Here is a 21,096-nt window from a genome sequence, read left to right on the forward strand (position 1 = left end):
CCCATCAGACTGGCGTCGGTCGTGACAATGACCCACTCTGGTCTGCGGAATGTCATCCCTCGTGACAGGTTGTCCAGGGACAGCCACCAACGGAGTGAGTCTCTGGTCCTCTGATTTACTTGTATCTTCGGAGACAAGTCTGTATAGTCCCCATTCCACTGACTGAGCATGCACAGTTGTAATGGTCTTAGATGAATGCGTGCAAAAGGAACTATGTCCATTGCCGCTACCATCAACCCGATCACTTCCATGCACTGAGCTATGGAAGGAAGAGGAACGGAATGAGTATCCGACAAGAGTCTAGAAGTTTTGTTTTTCTGGCCTCTGTCAGAAAAATCCTCATTTCTAAGGAATCTATTATTGTTCCCAAGAAGGGAACCCTTGTTGACGGAGATAGAGAACTCTTTTCCACGTTCACTTTCCATCCGTGAGATCTGAGAAAGGCCAGGACAATGTCCGTGTGAGCCTTTGCTTGAGGAAGGGACGACGCTTGAATCAGAATGTCGTCCAAGTAAGGTACTACAGCAATGCCCCTTGGTCTTAGCACAGCCAAGAAGGGAGCCCTAGTACCTTTGTGAAAATCCTTGGAGCAGTGGCTAATCCGAAAGGAAGCGCCACGAACTGGTAATGTTTGTCCAGGAATGCGAACCTCAGGAACCGATGATGTTCCTTGTGGCTAGGAATATGTAGATACGCATCCTTTAAATCCACCGTGGTCATGAATTGACCTTCCTGGATGGAAGGAAGAATAGTTCGAATGGTTTCCATCTTGAAAGATGGAACCTTGAGAAACTTGTTTAAGATCTTGAGATCTAAGATTGGTCTGAACGTTCCCTCTTTTTTGGGAACTATAAACAGATTGGAGTAGAACCCCATCCCTTGTTCTCTTAATGGAACGGGATGAATCACTCCCATTTTTAACAGGTCTTCTACACAATGTAAGAATGCCTGTCTTTTTATGTGGTCTGAAGACAACTGAGACCTGTGGAACCTCCCCCTTGGGGGAAGTCCCTTGAATTCCAGAAGATAACCTTGGGAGACTATTTCTAGCGCCCAAGGATCCAGAACATCTCTTGCCCAAGCCTGAGCGAAGAGAGAGAGTCTGCCCCCCACCAGATCCGGTCCCGGATCGGGGGCCAACATTTCATGCTGTCTTGGTAGCAGTGGCAGGTTTCTTGGCCTGCTTTCCCTTGTTCCAGCCTTGCATTGGTCTCCAAGCTGGCTTGGCTTGAGAAGTATTACCCTCTTGCTTAGAGGACGTAGCACTTTGGGCTGGTCCGTTTCTACGAAAGGGACGAAAATTAGGTTTATTTTTTGCCTTGAAAGGCCGATCCTGAGGAAGGGCGTGGCCCTTACCCCCAGTGATATCCGAGATAATCTCTTTCAAGTCAGGGCCAAACAGCGTTTTCCCCTTGAAAGGAATGTTAAGTAGCTTGTTCTTGGAAGACGCATCAGCCGACCAAGATTTCAACCAAAGCGCTCTGCGCGCCACAATAGCAAACCCAGAATTCTTAGCCGCTAACCTAGCGAATTGCAAAGTGGCGTCTAGGGTGAAAGAATTAGCCAATTTGAGAGCATTGATTCTGTCCATAATCTCCTCATAAGGAGGAGAATCACTGTCGAGCCGCCTTTATCAGCTCATCGAACCAGAAACATGCGGCTGTAGCGACAGGGACAATGCATGAAATTGGTTGTAGAAGGTAACCCTGCTGAACAAACATCTTTTTAAGCAAACCTTCTAATTTTTTATCCATAGGATCTTTGAAAGCACAACTATCCTCTATGGGTATAGTGGTGCTTTTGTTTAAAGTGGAAACCGCTCCCTCGACCTTGGGGACTGTCTGCCATAAGTCCTTTCTGGGGTCGACCATAGGAAACAATTTTTTAAATATGGGGGGAGGGACGAAAGGAATACCGGGCCTTTCCCATTCTTTATTAACAATGTCCGCCACCCGCTTGGGTATAGGAAAAGCTTCTGGGAGCCCCGGCACCTCTAGGAACTTGTCCATTTTACATAGTTTCTCTGGGATGACCAACTTGTCACAATCATCCAGAGTGGATAATACCTCCTTAAGCAGAATGCGGAGATGTTCCAACTTAAATTTAAATGCAATCACATCAGGTTCAGCTTGTTGAGAAATGTTCCCTGAATCAGTAATTTCTCCCTCAGACAAAACCTCCCTGGCCCCATCAGACTGAGTTAGGGGCCCTTCAGAAATATTAATATCAGCGTCGTCATGCTCTTCAGTATCTAAAACAGAGCAGTCGCGCTTACGCTGATAAGTGTTCATTTTGGCTAAAATGTTTTTGACAGAATTATCCATTACAGCCGTTAATTGTTGCATAGTAAGGAGTATTGGCGCGCTAGATGTACTAGGGGCCTCCTGAGTGGGCAAGACTCGTGTAGACGAAGGAGGGAATGATGCAGTACCATGCTTACTCCCCTCACTTGAGGAATCATCTTGGGCATCATTGTCATTGTCACATAAATCACATTTATTTAAATGAATAGGAATTCTGGCTTCCCCACATTCAGAACACAGTCTATCTGGTAGTTCAGACATGTTAAACAGGCATAAACTTGATAACAAGTACAAAAAACGTCTTAAAATAAAACCGTTACTGTCACTTTAAATTTTAAACTGAACACACTTTATTACTGCAAATGCGAAAAAACATGAAGGAATTGTTCAAAATTTACCAAATTTTCACCACAGTGTCTTAAAGCCTTAAAAGTATTGCACACCAAATTTGGAAGCTTTAACCCTTAAAATAACGGAACCGGAGCCGTTTTGAACTTTAACCCCTTTACAGTCCCTGGTATCTGCTTTGCTGAGACCCAACCAAGCCCCAAGGGGAATACGATACCAAATGACGCCTTCAGAAAGTCTTTTCTAAGTATCAGAGCTCCTCTCACATGCGACTGCATGCCATGCCTCTCAAAAACAAGTGCGCAACACCGGCGCGAAAATGAGGCTCTGCCTATGCTTTGGGAAAGCCCCTAAAGAATAAGGTGTCTAAAACAGTGCCTGCCGATATTATTATATCAAAATACCCAGATAAAATGATTCCTCAAGGCTAAATATGTGTTAATAATCAATCGATTTAGCCCAAAAAAGTCTACAGTCTTAATAAGCCCTTTTTGAAGCCCTTATTTACAATCGTAATAAACATGGCTTACCGGATCCCAGAGGGAAAATGACAGCTTCCAGCATTACATCGTCTTGTTAGAATGTGTCATACCTCAAGCAGCAAGAGACTGCTCACTGTTCCCCCAACTGAAGTTAATTGCTCTCAACAGTCCTGTGTGGAACAGCCATGGATTTTAGTGACGGTTGCTAAAATCATTTTCCTCATACAAACAGAAATCTTCATCTCTTTTCTGTTTCTGAGTAAATAGTACATACCAGCACTATTTCAAAATAACAAACTCTTGATTGAATAATAAAAACTACAGTTAAACACTAAAAAACTCTAAGCCATCTCCGTGGAGATGTTGCCTGTACAACGGCAAAGAGAATGACTGGGGTAGGCGGAGCCTAGGAGGGATCATGTGACCAGCTTTGCTGGGCTCTTTGCCATTTCCTGTTGGGGAAGAGAATATCCCACAAGTAAGGATGACGCCGTGGACCGGACACACCTATGTTGGAGAAACTAGGCCCCAAATAAAGATTTATCACCCTCAGAGAAAAAACGTTTTTTCTGTAAGTTATGCAAACGTTTTTACACTAAGTAATATGAGAGTTAACATGAATATTACCCTTATCTTGTAAGCATGATCCCAGTCGTTGTTAAATCACTGTATCATGCTTACCTCAAATATACCAGGCACTGTCAGCATTTTCTAGACCTTATCATCTCTCTAGAAAAAAATATACTGAACATACCTCAAAGCAGGTGATCTGCAAACCGTCCCCCCAACTGAAGTTTTCTTTCCATATTCTTCAGTTATGTGTGAGAACAGCAATGGACCTTAGTTACAAACCGCTAAGATCATCAACCTCTAGGCAGATTCTTCTTCCAATTTCTGCCTGAGAGTAAAACAGTACAACGCCGGTACCATTTAAAAATAACAAACTACACTAAGTCACCACATATCTCTTGATACTTCCTTCCTTCGAGAGTTGCAAGAGAATGACTGGGGGTGGCAGTTAGGGGAGGAGCTATATAGACAGCTCTGCTGTGGGTGTCCTCTTGCAACTTCCTGTTGGGAAGGAGAAAATCCCACAAGTAATGGATGAACCCGTGGACTGGATACACCTTTACAAGAGAAAACATAATTTATGCTTACCTGAAAAATTTATTTCTCTTGTAGTGTATCCAGTCCACGGATCATCCATTACTTGTGGGATATTCTCCTTCCCAACAGGAAGTTGCAAGAGGATCACCCACAGCAGAGCTGCTATATAGCTCCTCCCCTCACTGCCATATCCAGTCATTTGACCGAAACAAGCCGAGAAAGGAGAAACCATAGGGTGCAGTCGTGACTGTAGTTTAATTAAAATTTAGACCTGCCTTAAAAGGACAGGGCGGGCCGTGGACTGGATACACTACAAGAGAAATAAATTTATCAGGTAAGCATAAATTATGTTTTCTCTTGTTAAGTGTATCCAGTCCACGGATCATCCATTACTTGCGGGATACCAATACCAAAGCTAAAGTACACGGATGATGGGAGGGACAAGGCAGGAACTTAAACGGAAGGAACCACTGCCTGTAGAACCTTTCTCCCAAAAACAGCCTCCGAAAAAGCAAAAGTATCAAATTTGTAACATTTTGAAAAGGTGTGAAGCGAAGATCAAGTCGCAGCCTTGCAAATCTGTTCAACAGAGGCCTCATTTTTAAAGGCCCAGGTGGAAGCCACAGCTCTAGCAGAATGAGCTGTAATCCTTTCAGGGGGCTGCTGTCCAGCAGTCTCATAGGCTAAGCGTATTATGCTCCGAAGCCAAAAGGAGAGAGAGGTTGCCGAAGCTTTTTGACCTCTCCTCTGTCCAGAGTAAACGACAAACAGGGCAGATGTTTGACGAAAATCTTTAGTAGCCTGTAAGTAAAACTTCAAGGCACGGACTACGTCCAGATTATGCAAAAGACGTTCCTTCTTTGAAGAAGGATTAGGACACAATGATGGAACAACAATCTCTTGATTGATATTCCTGTTAGAAACCACCTTAGGTAAAAACCCAGGTTTGGTACGCAGAACTACCTTATCTGAATGAAAAATCAGATAAGGAGAATCACATTGTAAGGCAGATAACTCAGAGACTCTTCGAGCCGAGGAAATAGCCATCAAAAACAGAACTTTCCAAGATAAAAGTTTAATATCAATGGAATGAAGGGGTTCAAACGGAACTCCCTGAAGAACTTTAAGAACCAAGTTTAAGCTCCACGGGGGAGCAACAGTTTTAAACACAGGCTTAATCCTAACCAAAGCCTGACAAAATGTCTGGACGTCTGGAACCTCTGCCAGACACTTGTGCAAAAACAGAATTTATGCTTACCTGATAAATTACTTTCTCCAACGGTGTGTCCGGTCCACGGCGTCATCCTTACTTGTGGGAACATCTCCTCCCCAACAGGAAATGGCAAAGAGTCCCAGCAAAGCTGGCCACACAGTCCCTCCCAGGCTCCGCCCACCCCAGTCATTCGACCGACGGACAGGAGGAAAAAATAGGAGAAACTATAGGGTGCCGTGGTGACTGTAGTTAGAGAAAATTAATCAAACCTGATTAAAAAACCAGGGCGGGCCGTGGACCGGACACACCGTTGGAGAAAGTAATTTATCAGGTAAGCATAAATTCTGTTTTCTCCAACATTGGTGTGTCCGGTCCACGGCGTCATCCTTACTTGTGGGAACCAATACCAAAGCTTTAGGACACGGATGAAGGGAGGGAGCAAATCAGGTTACCTAAACAGAAGGCACCACGGCTTGCAAAACCTTTCTCCCAAAAATAGCCTCCGAAGAAGCAAAAGTATCAAATTTGTAAAATTTGGCAAAAGTGTGCAGTGAAGACCAAGTCGCTGCCTTACATATCTGATCAACAGAAGCCTCGTTCTTGAAGGCCCATGTGGAAGCCACAGCCCTAGTAGAGTGAGCTGTGATTCTTTCAGGAGGCTGCCGTCCGGCAGTCTCGTAAGCCAATAGGATGATGCTTTTAAGCCAAAAGGAAAGAGAGGTAGAAGTCGCTTTTTGACCTCTCCTTTTACCAGAATAGACGACAAACAGAGAAGAAGTTTGTCTGAACTCTTTTGTAGCTTCTAAATAAAACTTTAGAGCACGGACTACATCTAAATTGTATAGCAAACGTTCCTTCTTTGAAACTGGATTCGGACACAAAGAAGGTACAACTATCTCCTGGTTAATATTTTTGTTGGAAACAACCTTTGGAAGAAAACCAGGCTTAGTACGCAAAACAACCTTATCTGAATGGAACACCAGATAGGGCGGAGTACACTGCAGAGCAGATAACTCAGAAACTCTTCTAGCAGAAGAAATAGCAACCAAAAACAAGACTTTCCAAGATAACAACTTAATATCTATGGAATGTAAAGGTTCAAACGGAACCCCTTGGAGAACTGAAAGAAATAGATTTAAACTCCAGGGAGGAGTCAAAGGTCTGTAAACAGGCTTGATCCTAACCAGAGCCTGAACAAATGCTTGAACATCTGGCACAGCTGCCAGTCGTTTGTGTAGTAAGACAGATAAAGCAGAAATCTGTCCCTTTAGAGAACTCGCTGATAATCCTTTATCCAAACCTTCTTGTAGAAAGGAAAGGATCTTAGGAATTTTTATCTTATTCCATGGGAATCCCTTGGATTCACACCAGCAGATATATCTTTTCCATATTTTATGGTAAATTTTTCTAGTTACCGGTTTTCTGGCTTGAACCAGAGTATCTATCACAGAATCTGAAAACCCACGCTTTGATAGAATCAAGCGTTCAATCTCCAAGCCGTCAGCTGGAGGGAGACCAGATTTGGATGTTCGAATGGACCCTGTACAAGAAGGTCCTGTCTCAAAGGTAGCTTCCATGGTGGAACCGATGACATATTCACCAGGTCTGCATACCAAGTCCTGCGTGGCCACGCAGGAGCTATCAAGATCACCGAGGCCCTCTCCTGCTTGATCCTGGCTACCAGCCTGGGAATGAGAGGAAACGGTGGAAACACATAAGCTAGGTTGAAGGTCCAAGGCGCTACTAGTGCATCCACTAGAGTCGCCTTGGGATCCCTGGATCTGGACCCGTAGCAAGGAACCTTGAAGATCTGACGAGACGCCATCAGATCCATATCTGGAATGCCCCATAATTGAGTCAATTGGGCAAAGATCTCCGGGTGGAGTTCCCACTCCCCCGGATGGAATGTCTGACGACTCAGATAATCCGCCTCCCAGTTTTCCACACCTGGGATGTGGATCGCAGATAGGTGGCAGGAGTGATCCTCCGCCCATTTTATTATTTTGGTCACTTCTTTCATCGCCGGGGAACTCCTTGTTCCCCCCTGATGGTTGATGTAAGCAACAGTCGTCATGTTGTCTGATTGGAATCTTATGAATCTGGCCTTTGCTAGTTGAGGCCAAGCCCGGAGAGTATTGAATATCGCTCTCAGTTCCAGAATGTTTATCGGGAGAATAGACTCTTCCCAAGACCATAGACCCTGAGCTTTCAGGGATTCCCAGACCGTGCCCCAGTCCACTAGACTGGCGTCGGTCGTGACGATAACCCACTCTGGTCTGCGGAAGCTCATTCCCTGGGACAGGTGGTCCAGGGTTAGCCACCAACGGAGTGAGTCTCTGGTCTTCTGATCTACTTGAATCACTGGAGACAAGTCTGTATAGTCCCCATTCCACTGTTTCAGCATGCACAGTTGTAATGGTCTTAGATGAATTCGCGCAAAAGGAACTATGTCCATTGCTGCAACCATCAACCCTACTACTTCCATGCACTGAGCTACGGAAGGACGAGGAATAGAATGAAGAACTTGACAAGCGTTTAGAAGTTTTGACTTTCTGACTTCTGTCAGGAAAATCCTCATTTCTAAAGAATCTATTATTGTTCCCAAGAAGGGAACTCTTGTCGACGGAGACAGGGAACTTTTTTCTATGTTCACCTTCCATCCGTGAGATCTGAGAAAGGCCAGAACGATGTCTGTGTGAGCCTTTGCCTTTGAAAGAGACGACGCTTGTATTAGAATGTCGTCCAAGTACGGTACTACTGCAATGCCCCTTGGTCTTAGAACCGCTAGAAGGGACCCGAGTACCTTTGTGAAAATCCTTGGAGCAGTGGCTAACCCGAATGGGAGGGCCACAAACTGGTAATGTTTGTCCAGAAAGGCGAACCTTAGGAACTGATGATGTTCTTTGTGGATAGGAATATGAAGATACGCATCCTTTAGATCCACGGTAGTCATAAATTGACCTTCCTGGATTGTAGGTAGAATCGTTCGAATGGTTTCCATTTTGAACTATGGTACTCTGAGAAATTTGTTTAGGATCTTTAAATCCAGAATTGGTCTGAAAGTTCCCTCTTTTTTGGGAACTACAAACAGATTTGAGTAAAATCCCATTCCTTGTTCCGCCGATGGAACTGGGTGTATCACTCCCATCTTTAACAGGTCTTCTACACCCTGGTTTCTCAACAGCCGGGCAGTGGCCCAGTACCGGGCCGTGATAGCCCTGCTGGTGGGCCCCGACCTGTCATGCCCCCACTGCACACTCTTACCCCACTGCACACCAGGGGCAGACTGAGACCAATCAAGGCCCCAGGAAGACTGTCTCACACTGACCAAAATGTATTACATTTTATGCAAATGAACATGGTAGCCTCCTGACCTGCCCCCAACAGGCCCCTCAACCTCCAGAGCCAGGCCCCCCAACATTAAGGTCCAGAGAAAGGGCACCCCACACTCCATGGCCCTCACAGCGACAGACCCCCGCCAGGGCCCCCACTAAACCCACACTTACTTACTTAGTTACTGATAGGGCAATTGAAAACTCTAGCTTAAGAAATGCACAAGGATCTGTGGCGATGCCATTTGTGGGCCCCCTTACTTGCTGGTAGTTCGGGCCAGGTCCTATTTGCTTGGCTGATCAGCCCGCCCCTGCTGCTCACTTTATATATATATATACATATATACAACTACCGGGCCCTGGACATGTCTAGCTAAAATTTACCGGGCCTTGAGCTCACTTTGATTGAGAACCACTGTTCTACACAATGTAAGAATGCCTGTTTCTTTATTTGGTTTGAGGATAAGTGAGACATGTGGAACCTTCCCCTTGGGGGTAGTTCCTTGAATTCCAGAAGATAACCCTGAGAAACTATTTCTAGTGTCCAGGGATCCTGAACATCTCTTGCCCAAGCCTGAGCAAAGAGAGAGAGTCTGCCCCCTACTAGATCCGGTCCCGGATCGGGGGCAACTGCTTCATGCTGTTTTGTTAGCAGCAGCAGGCTTCTTGGCCTGCTTACCCTTGTTCCAGCCTTGCATCGGTTTCCAGGCTGGTTTGGTTTGTGAAGCATTACCCTCTTGCTTAGAGGATGCAGAATTAGAGGCCGGTCCGTTCCTGAAATTACAAAAGGAACGAAAAATTAGACTTATTCTTGGCTTTGAAAGGCCTATCTTGTGGGAGGGTGTGGCCCTTTCCCCCAGTGATGTCTGAGATAATCTCTTTCAATTCTGGCCCAAAGAGAGTTTTACCCTTGAAGGGGATATTAAGCAATTTTGTCTTGGATGATACATCCGCTGACCAAGACAGCCAAAGCGCTCTGTGCGCCACAATTGCAAACCCTGAATTTTTCGCCGCTAATCTAGCTAATTGCAAAGCGGCATCTAAAATAAAAGAATTAGCCAACTTAAGTGCGTGAACTCTGTCCATAACCTCCTCATACGGAGTCTCTCTACTGAGCGACTTTTCTAGTTCCTCGAACCAGAACCACGCTGCTGTAGTGACAGGAACAATGCACGAAATGGGTTGCAGAAGGTAACCTTGCTGTACAAAAATCTTTTTAAGCAAACCCTCCAATTTTTTATCCATAGGATCTTTGAAAGCACAATTATCCTCGATAGGAATAGTAGTGCGCTTGTTTAGAGTAGAAACTGCCCCCTCGACCTTAGGGACTGTCTGCCATAAGTCCTTTCTGGGGTCGACCATAGGAAATAATTTCTTAAATATAGGAGGGGGGACAAAAGGTATGCCGGGCTTCTCCCACTCCTTATTCACTATGTCCGCCACCCGCTTGGGTATAGGAAAAGCGTCGGGGTGCACAGGAACCTCTAGGAACTTGTCCATCTTGCATAATTTTTCTGGAATGACCAGGTTGTCACAATCATCCAGAGTAGATAACACCTCCTTAAGCAGTGCGCGGAGATGCTCTAATTTAAATTTAAATGTCACAACATCAGGTTCAGCCTGTTGAGAAATTTTTCCTGAATCTGAAATTTCCCCATCTGACAAAACCTCCCTCATGGCCCCTTCAGATTGGTGTGAGGGTATGACAGAGCAATTATCATCAGCGCCCTCCTGCTCTTCAGTGTTTAAAACAGAGCAATCGCGCTTTCTCTGATATGTAGGCATTTTGGATAAAATATTTGCTATGGAGTTATCCATTACTGCCGTCAATTGTTGCATAGTAATAAGCATTGGCGCGCTAGAAGTACTAGGGGCCTCCTGCGTGGGCAAAACTGGCGTAGACACAGAAGGAGATGATGTAGAACTATGTCTACACCCTTCATCTGATGAAACATCTTGGGCAATTTTACTATCTGTGGCAGTACTGTCCTTACTTTGTTTGGACGCTATGGCACAATTATCACACAATTTTGAAGGGGGAGACACATTGACTTTCATACATATAGAACATAGCTTATCTGAAGGTACAGACATGTTAAACAGGCTTAAACTTGTCAATAAAGCACAACAACTGTTTTAAAACAAAACCGTTACTGTCTCTTTAAATTTTAAACAGTGCACACTTTATTACTGAATATGTGAAAAAGTATGAAGGAATTGTTCAAAATTTACCAAATTTTCACCACAGTGTCTTAAAGCATTAAAAGTATTGCACACCAAATTTCAGAGCTTTAACCCTTAAAATAAAGAAACCGGAGCCGGTTACAGTTTTAACCCCTCTACAGTCCCAGCTACAGCCTTTGCTGCGACTTTACCAAACCCAAGGGGGAATACGATACCAAATGAAGCCTTCTAGGAACCTTTCCAACTACTTTCAGATCCACACACACATGCATCTGCATGTCTTGCTCTCAAAAGTAACTGCGCAGTAATGGCGCGAAAATGAGGCTCAGCCTACAACTGGGAAGGCCCTTCCTGACTGAAAAGGTGTCTAACTCAGTGCCTGACGTTAAAAAACGTTCCCCAAGCTTATAAGTGTGAATTACAAGCATAAACATGTATAAAATGCTCAAATAAAGCAATCGATTTTGCCCATAAAAGTGTCTACCAGTTTTACAGCCCATATTAAGCCCTTTATTCTGTTTGAGACTAAGAAAATGGCTTACCGGTCCCCATGAGGGGAAATGACAGCTTTCCAGCATTACACAGTCTTGTTAGAAATATGGCTAGTCATACCTTAAGCAGAAAAGTCTGCTAACTGTTTCCCCCAACTGAAGTTACTTCATCTCAACAGTCCTATGTGGAAACAGCAAACGATTTTAGTTACCGCTGCTAAAATCATCTTCCTCTCACAAACAGAACTCTTCATCTTTTTCTGTTTCAGAGTAAATAGTACATACCAGCACTATTTTAAAATAACAAACTCTTGATAGTAGAATAAAAAACTACAACTAAACACCACATACTCTTAACCGTCTCCGTGGAGATGTTGCCTGTGCAACGGCAAAGAGAATGACTGGGGTGGGCGGAGCTTGGGAGGGACTGTGTGGCCAGCTTTGCTGGGACTCTTTGCCATTTCCTGTTGGGGAGGAGATGTTCCCACAAGTAAGGATGACGCCGTGGACCGGACACACCAATGTTGGAGAAAGAATAGACAGAGCAGAGATCTGTCCCTTTAAAGAACTAGCTGATAAGCCTTTGTCCAAACCCTCTTGGAGAAAGGACAATATCCTAGGAATCCTAACCTTACTCCATGAGTAACTCTTGGATTCACACCAATAAAGATATTTACGCCATATCTTATGGTAGATTTTCCTGGTGACAGGCTTTCGTGCCTGTATTAAGGTATCAATGACTGACTCGGAGAAGCCACGCCTTGATAGAATCAAGCGTTCAATCTCCATGCAGTCAGTCTCAGAGAAATTAGATTTGGATGATTGAAAGGACCTTGTATTAGAAGGTCCTGCCTCAGGGGCAGAGTCCATGGTGGAAGAGATGACATGTCCACTAGGTCTGCATACCAGGTCCTGCGTGGCCACGCAGGCGCTATCAGAATCACTGATACTCTCTCCTGTTTGATTTTGGCAATCAGTCGAGGGAGCAGAGGAAACGGTGGAAACACATAAGCCAGGTTGAAGAACCAAGGAGCTGCTAGAGCATCTATCAGCGTCGCTCCCGGGTCCCTGGACCTGGATCCGTAACAAGGAAGCTTGGCGTTCTGGCGAGACGCCATGAGATCCAGTTCTGGTTTGCCACAACGATGGACCAGTTGAGCAAACACCTCCGGATGGAGTTCCCACTCCCCCGGATGAAAAGTCTGACGACTTAGAAAATCCGCCTCCCAGTTCTCTACGCCTGGGATGTGGATCGCTGACAGGTGGCAAGAGTGAGACTCTGCCCAGCGAATTATCCTTGAGAATTCTAACATCGCTAGGGAACTCCTGTTTCCCCCTTGATGGTTGATGTAAGCCACAGTCGTTATGTTGTCCGACTGAAATCTGATGAACCTCAGGGTTGCTAACTGAGGCCAAGCTAGAAGAGCACTGAATATTGCTCTTAACTCCAGAATATTTATTGGGAGGAGTTTTTCCTCCTGAGTCCACGATCTCTGAGTCTTCAGGGAGTTCCAGACTGCACCCCAACCTAGAAGGCTGGCATCTGTTGTTACAATCGACCAATCTGGCCTGCGAAAGGACATACCCTTGGACAGATGGACCCGAGATAGCCACCAGAAAAGAGAATCTCTGGTCTCTTGATCCAGATTTAGTAGAGGGGACAAATCTGAGTAATCCCCATTCCACTGACTTAGCATGCATAATTGCAGCGGTCTGAGATGCAGGCGCGCAAATGGCACTATGTCCATTGCTGCTACCATTAAGCCGATTACTTCCATGCACTGAGCCACTGACGGGCGTGGAATGGAATGAAGGACACGGCAAGCATTTAGAAGTTTTGATAACCTGGACTCCGTCAGGTAAATTTTCATCTCTACAGAATCTATAAGAGTCCCTAGGAAGGAGACTCTTGTGAGTGGGGATAGAGAACTCTTTTCCACGTTCACTTTCCATCCATGCAACCTCAGAAATGCCAGAACTATCTCTGTATGAGACTTGGCAATTTGAAAGCTTGACGCCTGTATCAGGATGTCGTCTAGATAAGGAGCCACCGCTATGCCTCGCGGTCTTAGAACCGCCAGAAGTGAGCCCAGAACCTTTGTAAAAATTCTCGGGGCTGTGGCCAACCCGAAGGGAAGAGCTACAAATTGGTAATGCCTGTCTAGAAAGGCAAACCTTAGGAACCGATGATGATCTTTGTGAATCGGTATGTGAAGGTAGGCATCCACTGTGGTCATGTACTGACCCTCTTGGATCATGGGTAGGATGGTCCGAATAGTTTCCATTTTGAATGATGGAACTCTGAGGAATTTGTTTAAGATCTTTAGATCCAAGATTGGTCTGAAGGTTCCCTCTTTCTTGGAAACCACAAACAGATTTGAATAAAACCCCTGTCCTTGTTCCGTCCGCGGAACTGGATGGATCACTCCCATTACTAGGAGGTCTTGCACACAGCTTAGGAATGCCTCTTTCTTTATCTGGTTTGCTGATAACCTTGAAAGATGAAATCTCCCTTGTGGAGGAGAAGCTTTGAAGTCCAGAAGAAATCCCTGAGATATGATCTCCGATGCCCAGGGATCCTGAACATCTCTTGCCCACGCCTGGGTGAAGAGAGAAAGTCTGCCCCCCACTAGATCCGTTTCCGGATAGGGGGCCGTTCCTTCATGCTGTCTTGGGGGCAGCAGCAGGCTTTCTGGCCTGCTTGCCCTTGTTTAAGGACTGGTTAGGTTTCCAGGCCTGTCTGGAATGAGCAACAGTTCCCTCTTGTTTTGAAGCGGAGGAAGTTGATGCTGCTCCTGCCTTGAAAAGGGTATGACCCTTGCCTCCAGTAATGTCCACTAATGTCAGCAATAATTTCCTTCAAGCCAGGCCCGAATAAGGTCTGCCCCTTGAAAGGAATGTTGAGTAATTTAGACTTTGAAGTCACGTCAGCTGACCAGGATTTAAGCCATAGCGCCCTACGCGCCTGGATGGCGAATCCGGAATTCTTAGCCGTTAGTTTAGTCAAATGAACAATGGCATCAGAAACAAATGAGTTAGCTAGCTTAAGCGTTCTAAGCTTGTCAATAATTTAATTCAATGGAGCTGTATGGATGGCCTCTTCCAGGGCCTCAAACCAGAATGCCGCCGCAGCAGTGACAGGCGCAATGCATGCAAGGGGCTGTAAAATAAAACCTTGTTGAATAAACATTTTCTTAAGGTAACCCTCCAATTTTTTATCCATTGGATCTGAAAAAGCACAACTGTCCTCAACCGGGATAGTGGTACGCTTTGCTAAAGTAGAAACTGCTCCCTCCACCTTAGGGACCGTCTGCCATAAATCCCGTGTAGTGGCGTCTATTGGAAACATTTTTCTAAATATAGGAGGTGGGGAAAAGGGCACACCTTGTCTATCCCACTCCTTGCTAATAATTTCTGTAAGCCTTTTAGGTATAGGAAAAACATCAGTACACACCGGCACCGCATAGTATCTATCCAGCCTACACAATTTCTCTGGAATTGCAACTGTGTTACAGTCATTCAGAACAGCTAATACCTCCCCAAGCAATACACGGAGGTTCTCAAGCTTAAATTTAAAATTAGAAATCTCTGAATCAGGTTTCCCCGAGTCAGAGATGTCACCCACAGACTGAAGCTCTCCGTCCTCATGTTCTGCATACTGTGATGCAGTATCAGACATGGCTCTTATAGCATTTGCGCGCTCTGTATCTCTCCTAACCCCAGAGCTATCGCGCTTGCCTCTTAATTCAGGCAATCTAGATAATACTTCTGACAGGGTATTATTCATGATTGCAGCCATGTCCTGCAAGGTAATCGCTATGGGCGTCCCTGATGTAATTGGCGCCATACTAGCGTGCGTCCCCTGAGCGGGAGGCGAAGGGTCTGACACGTGGGGAGTGTTAGTCGGCATAACTTCCCCCTCGACAGAACCCTCTGGTGATAATTCTTTTATAGATAAAGACTGATCTTTACTGTTTAAGGTGAAATCAATACATTTAGTACACATTCTCCTATGGGGCTCCACCATGGCTTTCAAACATAATGAACAAGTAGGTTCCTCTGTGTCAGACATGTTCAAACAGACTAGCAATGAGACTAGCAAGCTTGGAAAACACTTTAAAACAAGTTTACAAGCAATATAAAAAAACGTTACTGCGCCTTTAAGAAACACAAATTTTTCCAAATTTGAAATAACAGTGAAAAAAGGCAGTTACACTAACGAAATTTTTACAGTGTATGTAATAAGTTAGCAGAGCATTGCACCCACTTGCAAATGGATGATTAACCCCTTAATACCAAAAACGGAATAACAAATGACAAAAAACGTTTTTCAAACAGTCACAACAACTGCCACAGCTCTACTGTGGCTTTTAACCTCCCTCAATACGACTTTTGAAGCCTTTTGAGCCCTTCAGAGAAGTCCTGGATCATGCAGGAAGAAGCTGGATGTCTGTGTCTGTAATTTTTGCTGCGCAAAAAAGCGCTAACATAGGCCCCTCCCACTCATATTACAACAGTGGAAAGCCTCAGGGAACTGTTTCTAGGCAAAATTCAAGCCAGCCATGTGGAAAAAACTAGGCCCCAATAAGTTTTATCACCAAACATATATAAAAAACGATTAAACATGCCAGCAAACGTTTTAAAATACACTTTTATAAGAGTTTGTATCTCTATTTATAAGCCTGATACCAGTCGCTATCACTGCATTTAAGGCTTTACTTACATTACTTCGGTATCAGCAGCATTTTCTAGCAAATTCCATCCCTAGAAAAATATTAACTGCACATACCTTATTGCTGTAAGACCTGCACGCCATTCCCCCTCTGAAGTTACCTCACTCCTCAGAATATGTGAGAACAGCAAAGGATCTTAGTTACTTCTGCTAAGATCATAGAAAACGCAGGCAGATTCTTCTTCTAAATACTGCCTGAGATAAACAGTACACTCCGGTACCATTTAAAAATAACAAACTTTTGATTGAAGAAATAAACTAAGTATAAAACACCACAGTCCTCTTACGACCTCCATCTTAGTTGAGAGTTGCAAGAGAATGACTGGATATGGCAGTGAGGGGAGGAGCTATATGGCAGCTCTGCTGTGGGTGATCCTCTTGCAACTTCCTGTTGGGAAGGAGAATATCCCACAAGTAATGGATGATCCGTGGACTGGATACACTTAACAAGAGAAATATAGTTCTATTAAAAGTTTCTAAAAGTGAAAATATACTCAAAATGTCAACTTCAAATGTGCTGTGAAAAGTGTTTGCCAAAAATGATATCTGCTCTGGCTATGGAATGGCCACAAGCCCTCAAGAAGGTAAAGAAAATACTGATACAAAGCACTTTCAATTACTCACCACAGCAGCTGAAGTCAGTCTTCATCAGACTCAGATGGCTCATCTGAGAAAGTACATATTCCAAGGATATATAGGGAGCAGCACACACAGCTCGGCATATATATTTCCAGTAGGAGACTGTGACGTCTCCACACAGACACCCCTTTGTCCTAGCAGGCAATCTATTTGGCAATCGGTTGGAGAACGCATAGCAATCTATTTAACCATAAAAGCACATTTTTTTTGTGAAGGAAATACCGGTGACGCATAAGCAAAGCTCTGGAATGCTGGGTGTTTTGCCTACTCTTGCTAGTTTAGGAACTAAAATCCCACAAGTGATGGATCATGGATTCTTATAGACTCACCATTTTATAAAGAAAGTTTGGATTCTTAAAGGGATACTAAATCCAATTTCATTCTTTAATGATTCAGATAGAGCATGTTATTTTAAGCAACTACAATTTACTCCTACTATCAATTTTACTTTGTTCTCTTGCTATCTTTATTTGAAAAGCAGGAATTCAACGTTTAGGAGCCAGCCCATTTTAGGTTCAGCACCCTGGATAGCACTTGCTTATTGGAGGATACATTTAGCAAACCAACAAGCAAGCACAATCCAGGTTTTCAACCAAAAATGGGCCAGCTCTTAAGCTTTGCATTCCTGCTTTTTAAATAAAGATAGCAAGAGAACGATTAAAATTGATAATAGGAGTAAATTAGAAAGTTGCTTAAAATTGCATGCTCTATCTGAATCATTAAATAACAAATTTGGGTTTAGTGTCCCTTTAATGAGCAATGGTCCATTTTTACACTGTAAAATACTAAAAGGGAACAAACAGCAATATTAACAAAAGCATTATATGTCACACACTTTGCTGCAGAGATGCAGAGTAAGAGAATATATTACCTTTGAAAGTAGGTCAGCAACTTCTGCAGAAGATTTGGTTACTAAAGATATGGATGAATCAGACCAAAAAACCTGGAAAACAATACCAATTGTATATTTTGAACACAATAAATCAATAATCAATGCTCATAAAATGCTTTGAAGCACATTTTGACTTTAACAAAAATTAAATTAACTATCCTTAAAAGAGATACAGTACATTACATAAAAATGTATGCTTACCTGATGTGCAAAATCTTAAAAAGGACAGTAAAAACTTCATAATTTATTCATTTAGAACTTGATAAAATCTCTCAATAACAGTTCATATTACAATAAAAATTTAGCATGAGACCTGCAGCTGGGCAGTCTTACATGTTTCGGCTTGCCTTAGCCTTACTCAGACATTATGACCCAAAAAGCTCTATTCATTTAAAGTTCGGTAAAAGCCTTACTCATAGACATTATGACCCACAAAAATCTATTCATTTAAAGTTCGGTAAAAGCCTTACTCATAGACATTATGACCCAAAAAGATCTATTCATTTAAAGTTCGGTAAAAGCCTTACTCATAGACATTATGACCCAAAAAGATCAATTCATTTAAAGTTTGGTAAAAACTTAATTTATTTAATTAGGCGTCCTTTTCAAGCATTTGTATTTCACTATAGCGATGAAGATCGCTTAAGGACCCCTGCAATTTTAAACTTCCCTTATTTGTGCCCCTGGAGCCTTTAATTACACTTTCTGAGCCAGCAACCAAGGAGTGAACCAGGTGAGTTTCTGACGTCATCAAGGGAGCCAAGTACATCACATATGGGATTATATTTCCTATCCACCGGGAAGACGAAAGAACACTTCTAAATTCCAGCATTTTGCTCCAATTTAAACTCCTAATAATCCCCTTCTACATTTTAGAGAAGTGCATTGGTTTTTGTAATAATGCACATTTGTGACGAAAATCGGATTTTCGTTTTGTTTTAATGAAATTAATATCTGAATGAATGCACAAAGAAAATGAAAGAAAACAAAAACAAAAAAAAACTGAAAAAAACCCCCATAATTTATGTAAAAACTTACCTGATAAATTCATTTCTTTCATATTGGCAAGAGTCCATGAGCTAGTGACATATGGGATATACAATCCTACCAGGAGGGGAAAAGTTTGGTAAGTTCTTACATAAATTATGTTTTCTGTCATGTAATTGGCAAGAGTCCATGACCTAGTGACATATGGGATATCAATACCCAAGATGTGGAGTCTTCCACTCAAGAGTCACTAGAGAGGGAGGGAATAAAAATAAAAACAGCCATATTCCGCTGAAAAAATTAATCCACAACCCAAAACAAAAATAAGTTTATTTCCTCTTTGAAAGAAAAAAACTTAAATCAAAAGCAGAAGAATCAAACTGAAACAGCTGCCTGAAGAACTTTCTACCAAAAACTGCTTCCGAAGAAGCAAATACATCAAAAAGGTAGAATTTAGTAAATGTATGCAAAGAGGACCAAGTCGCAGCTTGCAAATCTGATCAACTGAAGCTTCATTCTTAAAAGCCCACGAAGTGGAAACTTATCTAGTAGAATGAGCTATAATTCTCTGAGGCGGGGCCTGACCCGACTCCAAATAAGCTTGATGAATCAAAAGTTTCAACCAAGAAGCCAAGGAACTAGCAGAAGCCTTCTGACCTTTCCTAGGACCAGAAAATAAAACAAATAGACTGGAAGTCTTCCTGAAATCTTTAGTAGCTTCCACATAATATTTCAAAGCTCTTACCACATCCAAAAAATGTAAGGATCTCTGCAAAGAATTCTTAGGATTAGGACATAAGGAAGGGACAACAAGTTCTCTACTATTGTTGTTAGAATTCACAACCTTAGGTAAAAATTGAAAAGAAGTCCGCAAAACTGCCTTATCCTGATGAAAAATCAGAAAAGGAGACTCACAAGAAAGAGCAGATAGCTCAGAAACACTTCTAGCAGAAGAGATAGCCAAAAGGAACAACACTTTCCAAGAAAGTAGTTTAATGTCAAAAGAATGCATAGGCTCAAATGGAGGAGCCTGTAACGCCTTCAGAACCAAATTAAGACTCCAAGGAGGAGAAATTGATTTAATGACAGGCTTAATACGAACTAAAGCCTGTACAAAACAGTGAATATCAGGAAGTATAGCAATCTTTCTGCCAAATAAAACAGAAAGAGCAGAGATTTGTCCTTTCAAGGAACTTGCAGACAAACCCTTATCTAAACCATCCGGAAGGAACTGTAAAATTCTAGGAATTCCAAAAGAATGCCAGGAGAATTTATGAGAAGAACACCATGAAATGTAAGTTTTCCAAACTCTATAATAAATCTTTCTAGAGACAGATTTACGAGCTTGTAACATAGTATTAATCACTGAGTCAGAGAAACCTCTATGACTTAGAACTAAGCGTTAAATTTCCACACCTTCAAATTTAATGATTTGAGATCCTGATGGAAAAACGGACCTTGAGATAGTAGGTCCGGCTATAACGGAAGTGGCCAAGGCGGGCAACTGGACATCCGCACCAGATCCGCATACCAAAACCTGTGTGGCCATGCTGGAGCCACCAGCAACACAAAAGACTGTTCCATGACGATTTTGGAGATCACTATTGGAAGGAGAACTAAAGGCGGGAAGATGTAAGCAGGATGATAACACCAAGGAAGTGTCAGTGCATCCACTGCTTCCGCCTGAACATCCCTGGACCTGGACAGGTATCTGGGAAGTTTCTTGTTTAGATGAGAGGCCATGATATCTATCTCTGGAAGACCCCACATCTGAACAACCTGAGAAAACACATCTGGATGGAGAGATCACTCCCCTGGATGTAAAGTCTGGCGGCTGAGATAATCCGCCTCCCAATTGTCTACACCTGGGATATGCACCGCAGAGATTAGACAGGAGCTGGATTCCTCCCAAGCAAGTATCCGAGATACTTCTTTCATAGCTTGGGGACTGTGAGTCCCATCCTGATGATTGACATAAGCAACAGTTGTGATATTGTCTGTCTGAAAACAAATGAACGGTTCTCTCTTTAGCAGAGGCCAAAACTGAAGAACCCCGAGAATTGCACGGAGTTCTAAAATATTTTTTGGTAATCTCGCCTCTTGAGAACCGCTTGTGCTGTCAGAGATCCCCAAACAGCTCCCCAACCTGAAAGACTCGCATCTGTTGAGATCACAGTCCAGGTTGGCCGAACAAAATAAGCCTCTTGAACCAAACAATGGTGATCTATCCACCATGTCAGAGAGTGTCGTACAATGGGATTCAAGGATATTAATTGTGATATCTTTGTATAATCCCTGCACCATTGATTCAGCATGCAAAGCTGTAGAGGTCTCATTTGAAAACGAGCAAAGGGGATCGCGTCCGATGCTGCAGTCATGAGACCTA

At 43.2% G+C, this 21,096-nt stretch overlaps 1 protein-coding gene across 1 annotated transcript in view; it reads right to left on the minus strand.

The window, feature by feature from the left end:
- The window catches only part of ZCCHC14 (zinc finger CCHC-type containing 14), an 817,209-nt gene that overhangs the window by 499,227 nt on the left and 296,886 nt on the right, over positions 1-21,096 (minus strand). The window contains exon 5 of the mRNA XM_053701177.1: positions 17,703-17,774. Coding sequence (XP_053557152.1) covers positions 17,703-17,774 — 72 coding nt within the window. The remainder of the gene's footprint in view (positions 1-17,702; positions 17,775-21,096) is intronic.

Source organism: Bombina bombina, chromosome 1, assembly GCF_027579735.1.
Source record: "Bombina bombina isolate aBomBom1 chromosome 1, aBomBom1.pri, whole genome shotgun sequence".
NCBI classification, from domain to species: domain Eukaryota; kingdom Metazoa; phylum Chordata; class Amphibia; order Anura; family Bombinatoridae; genus Bombina; species Bombina bombina.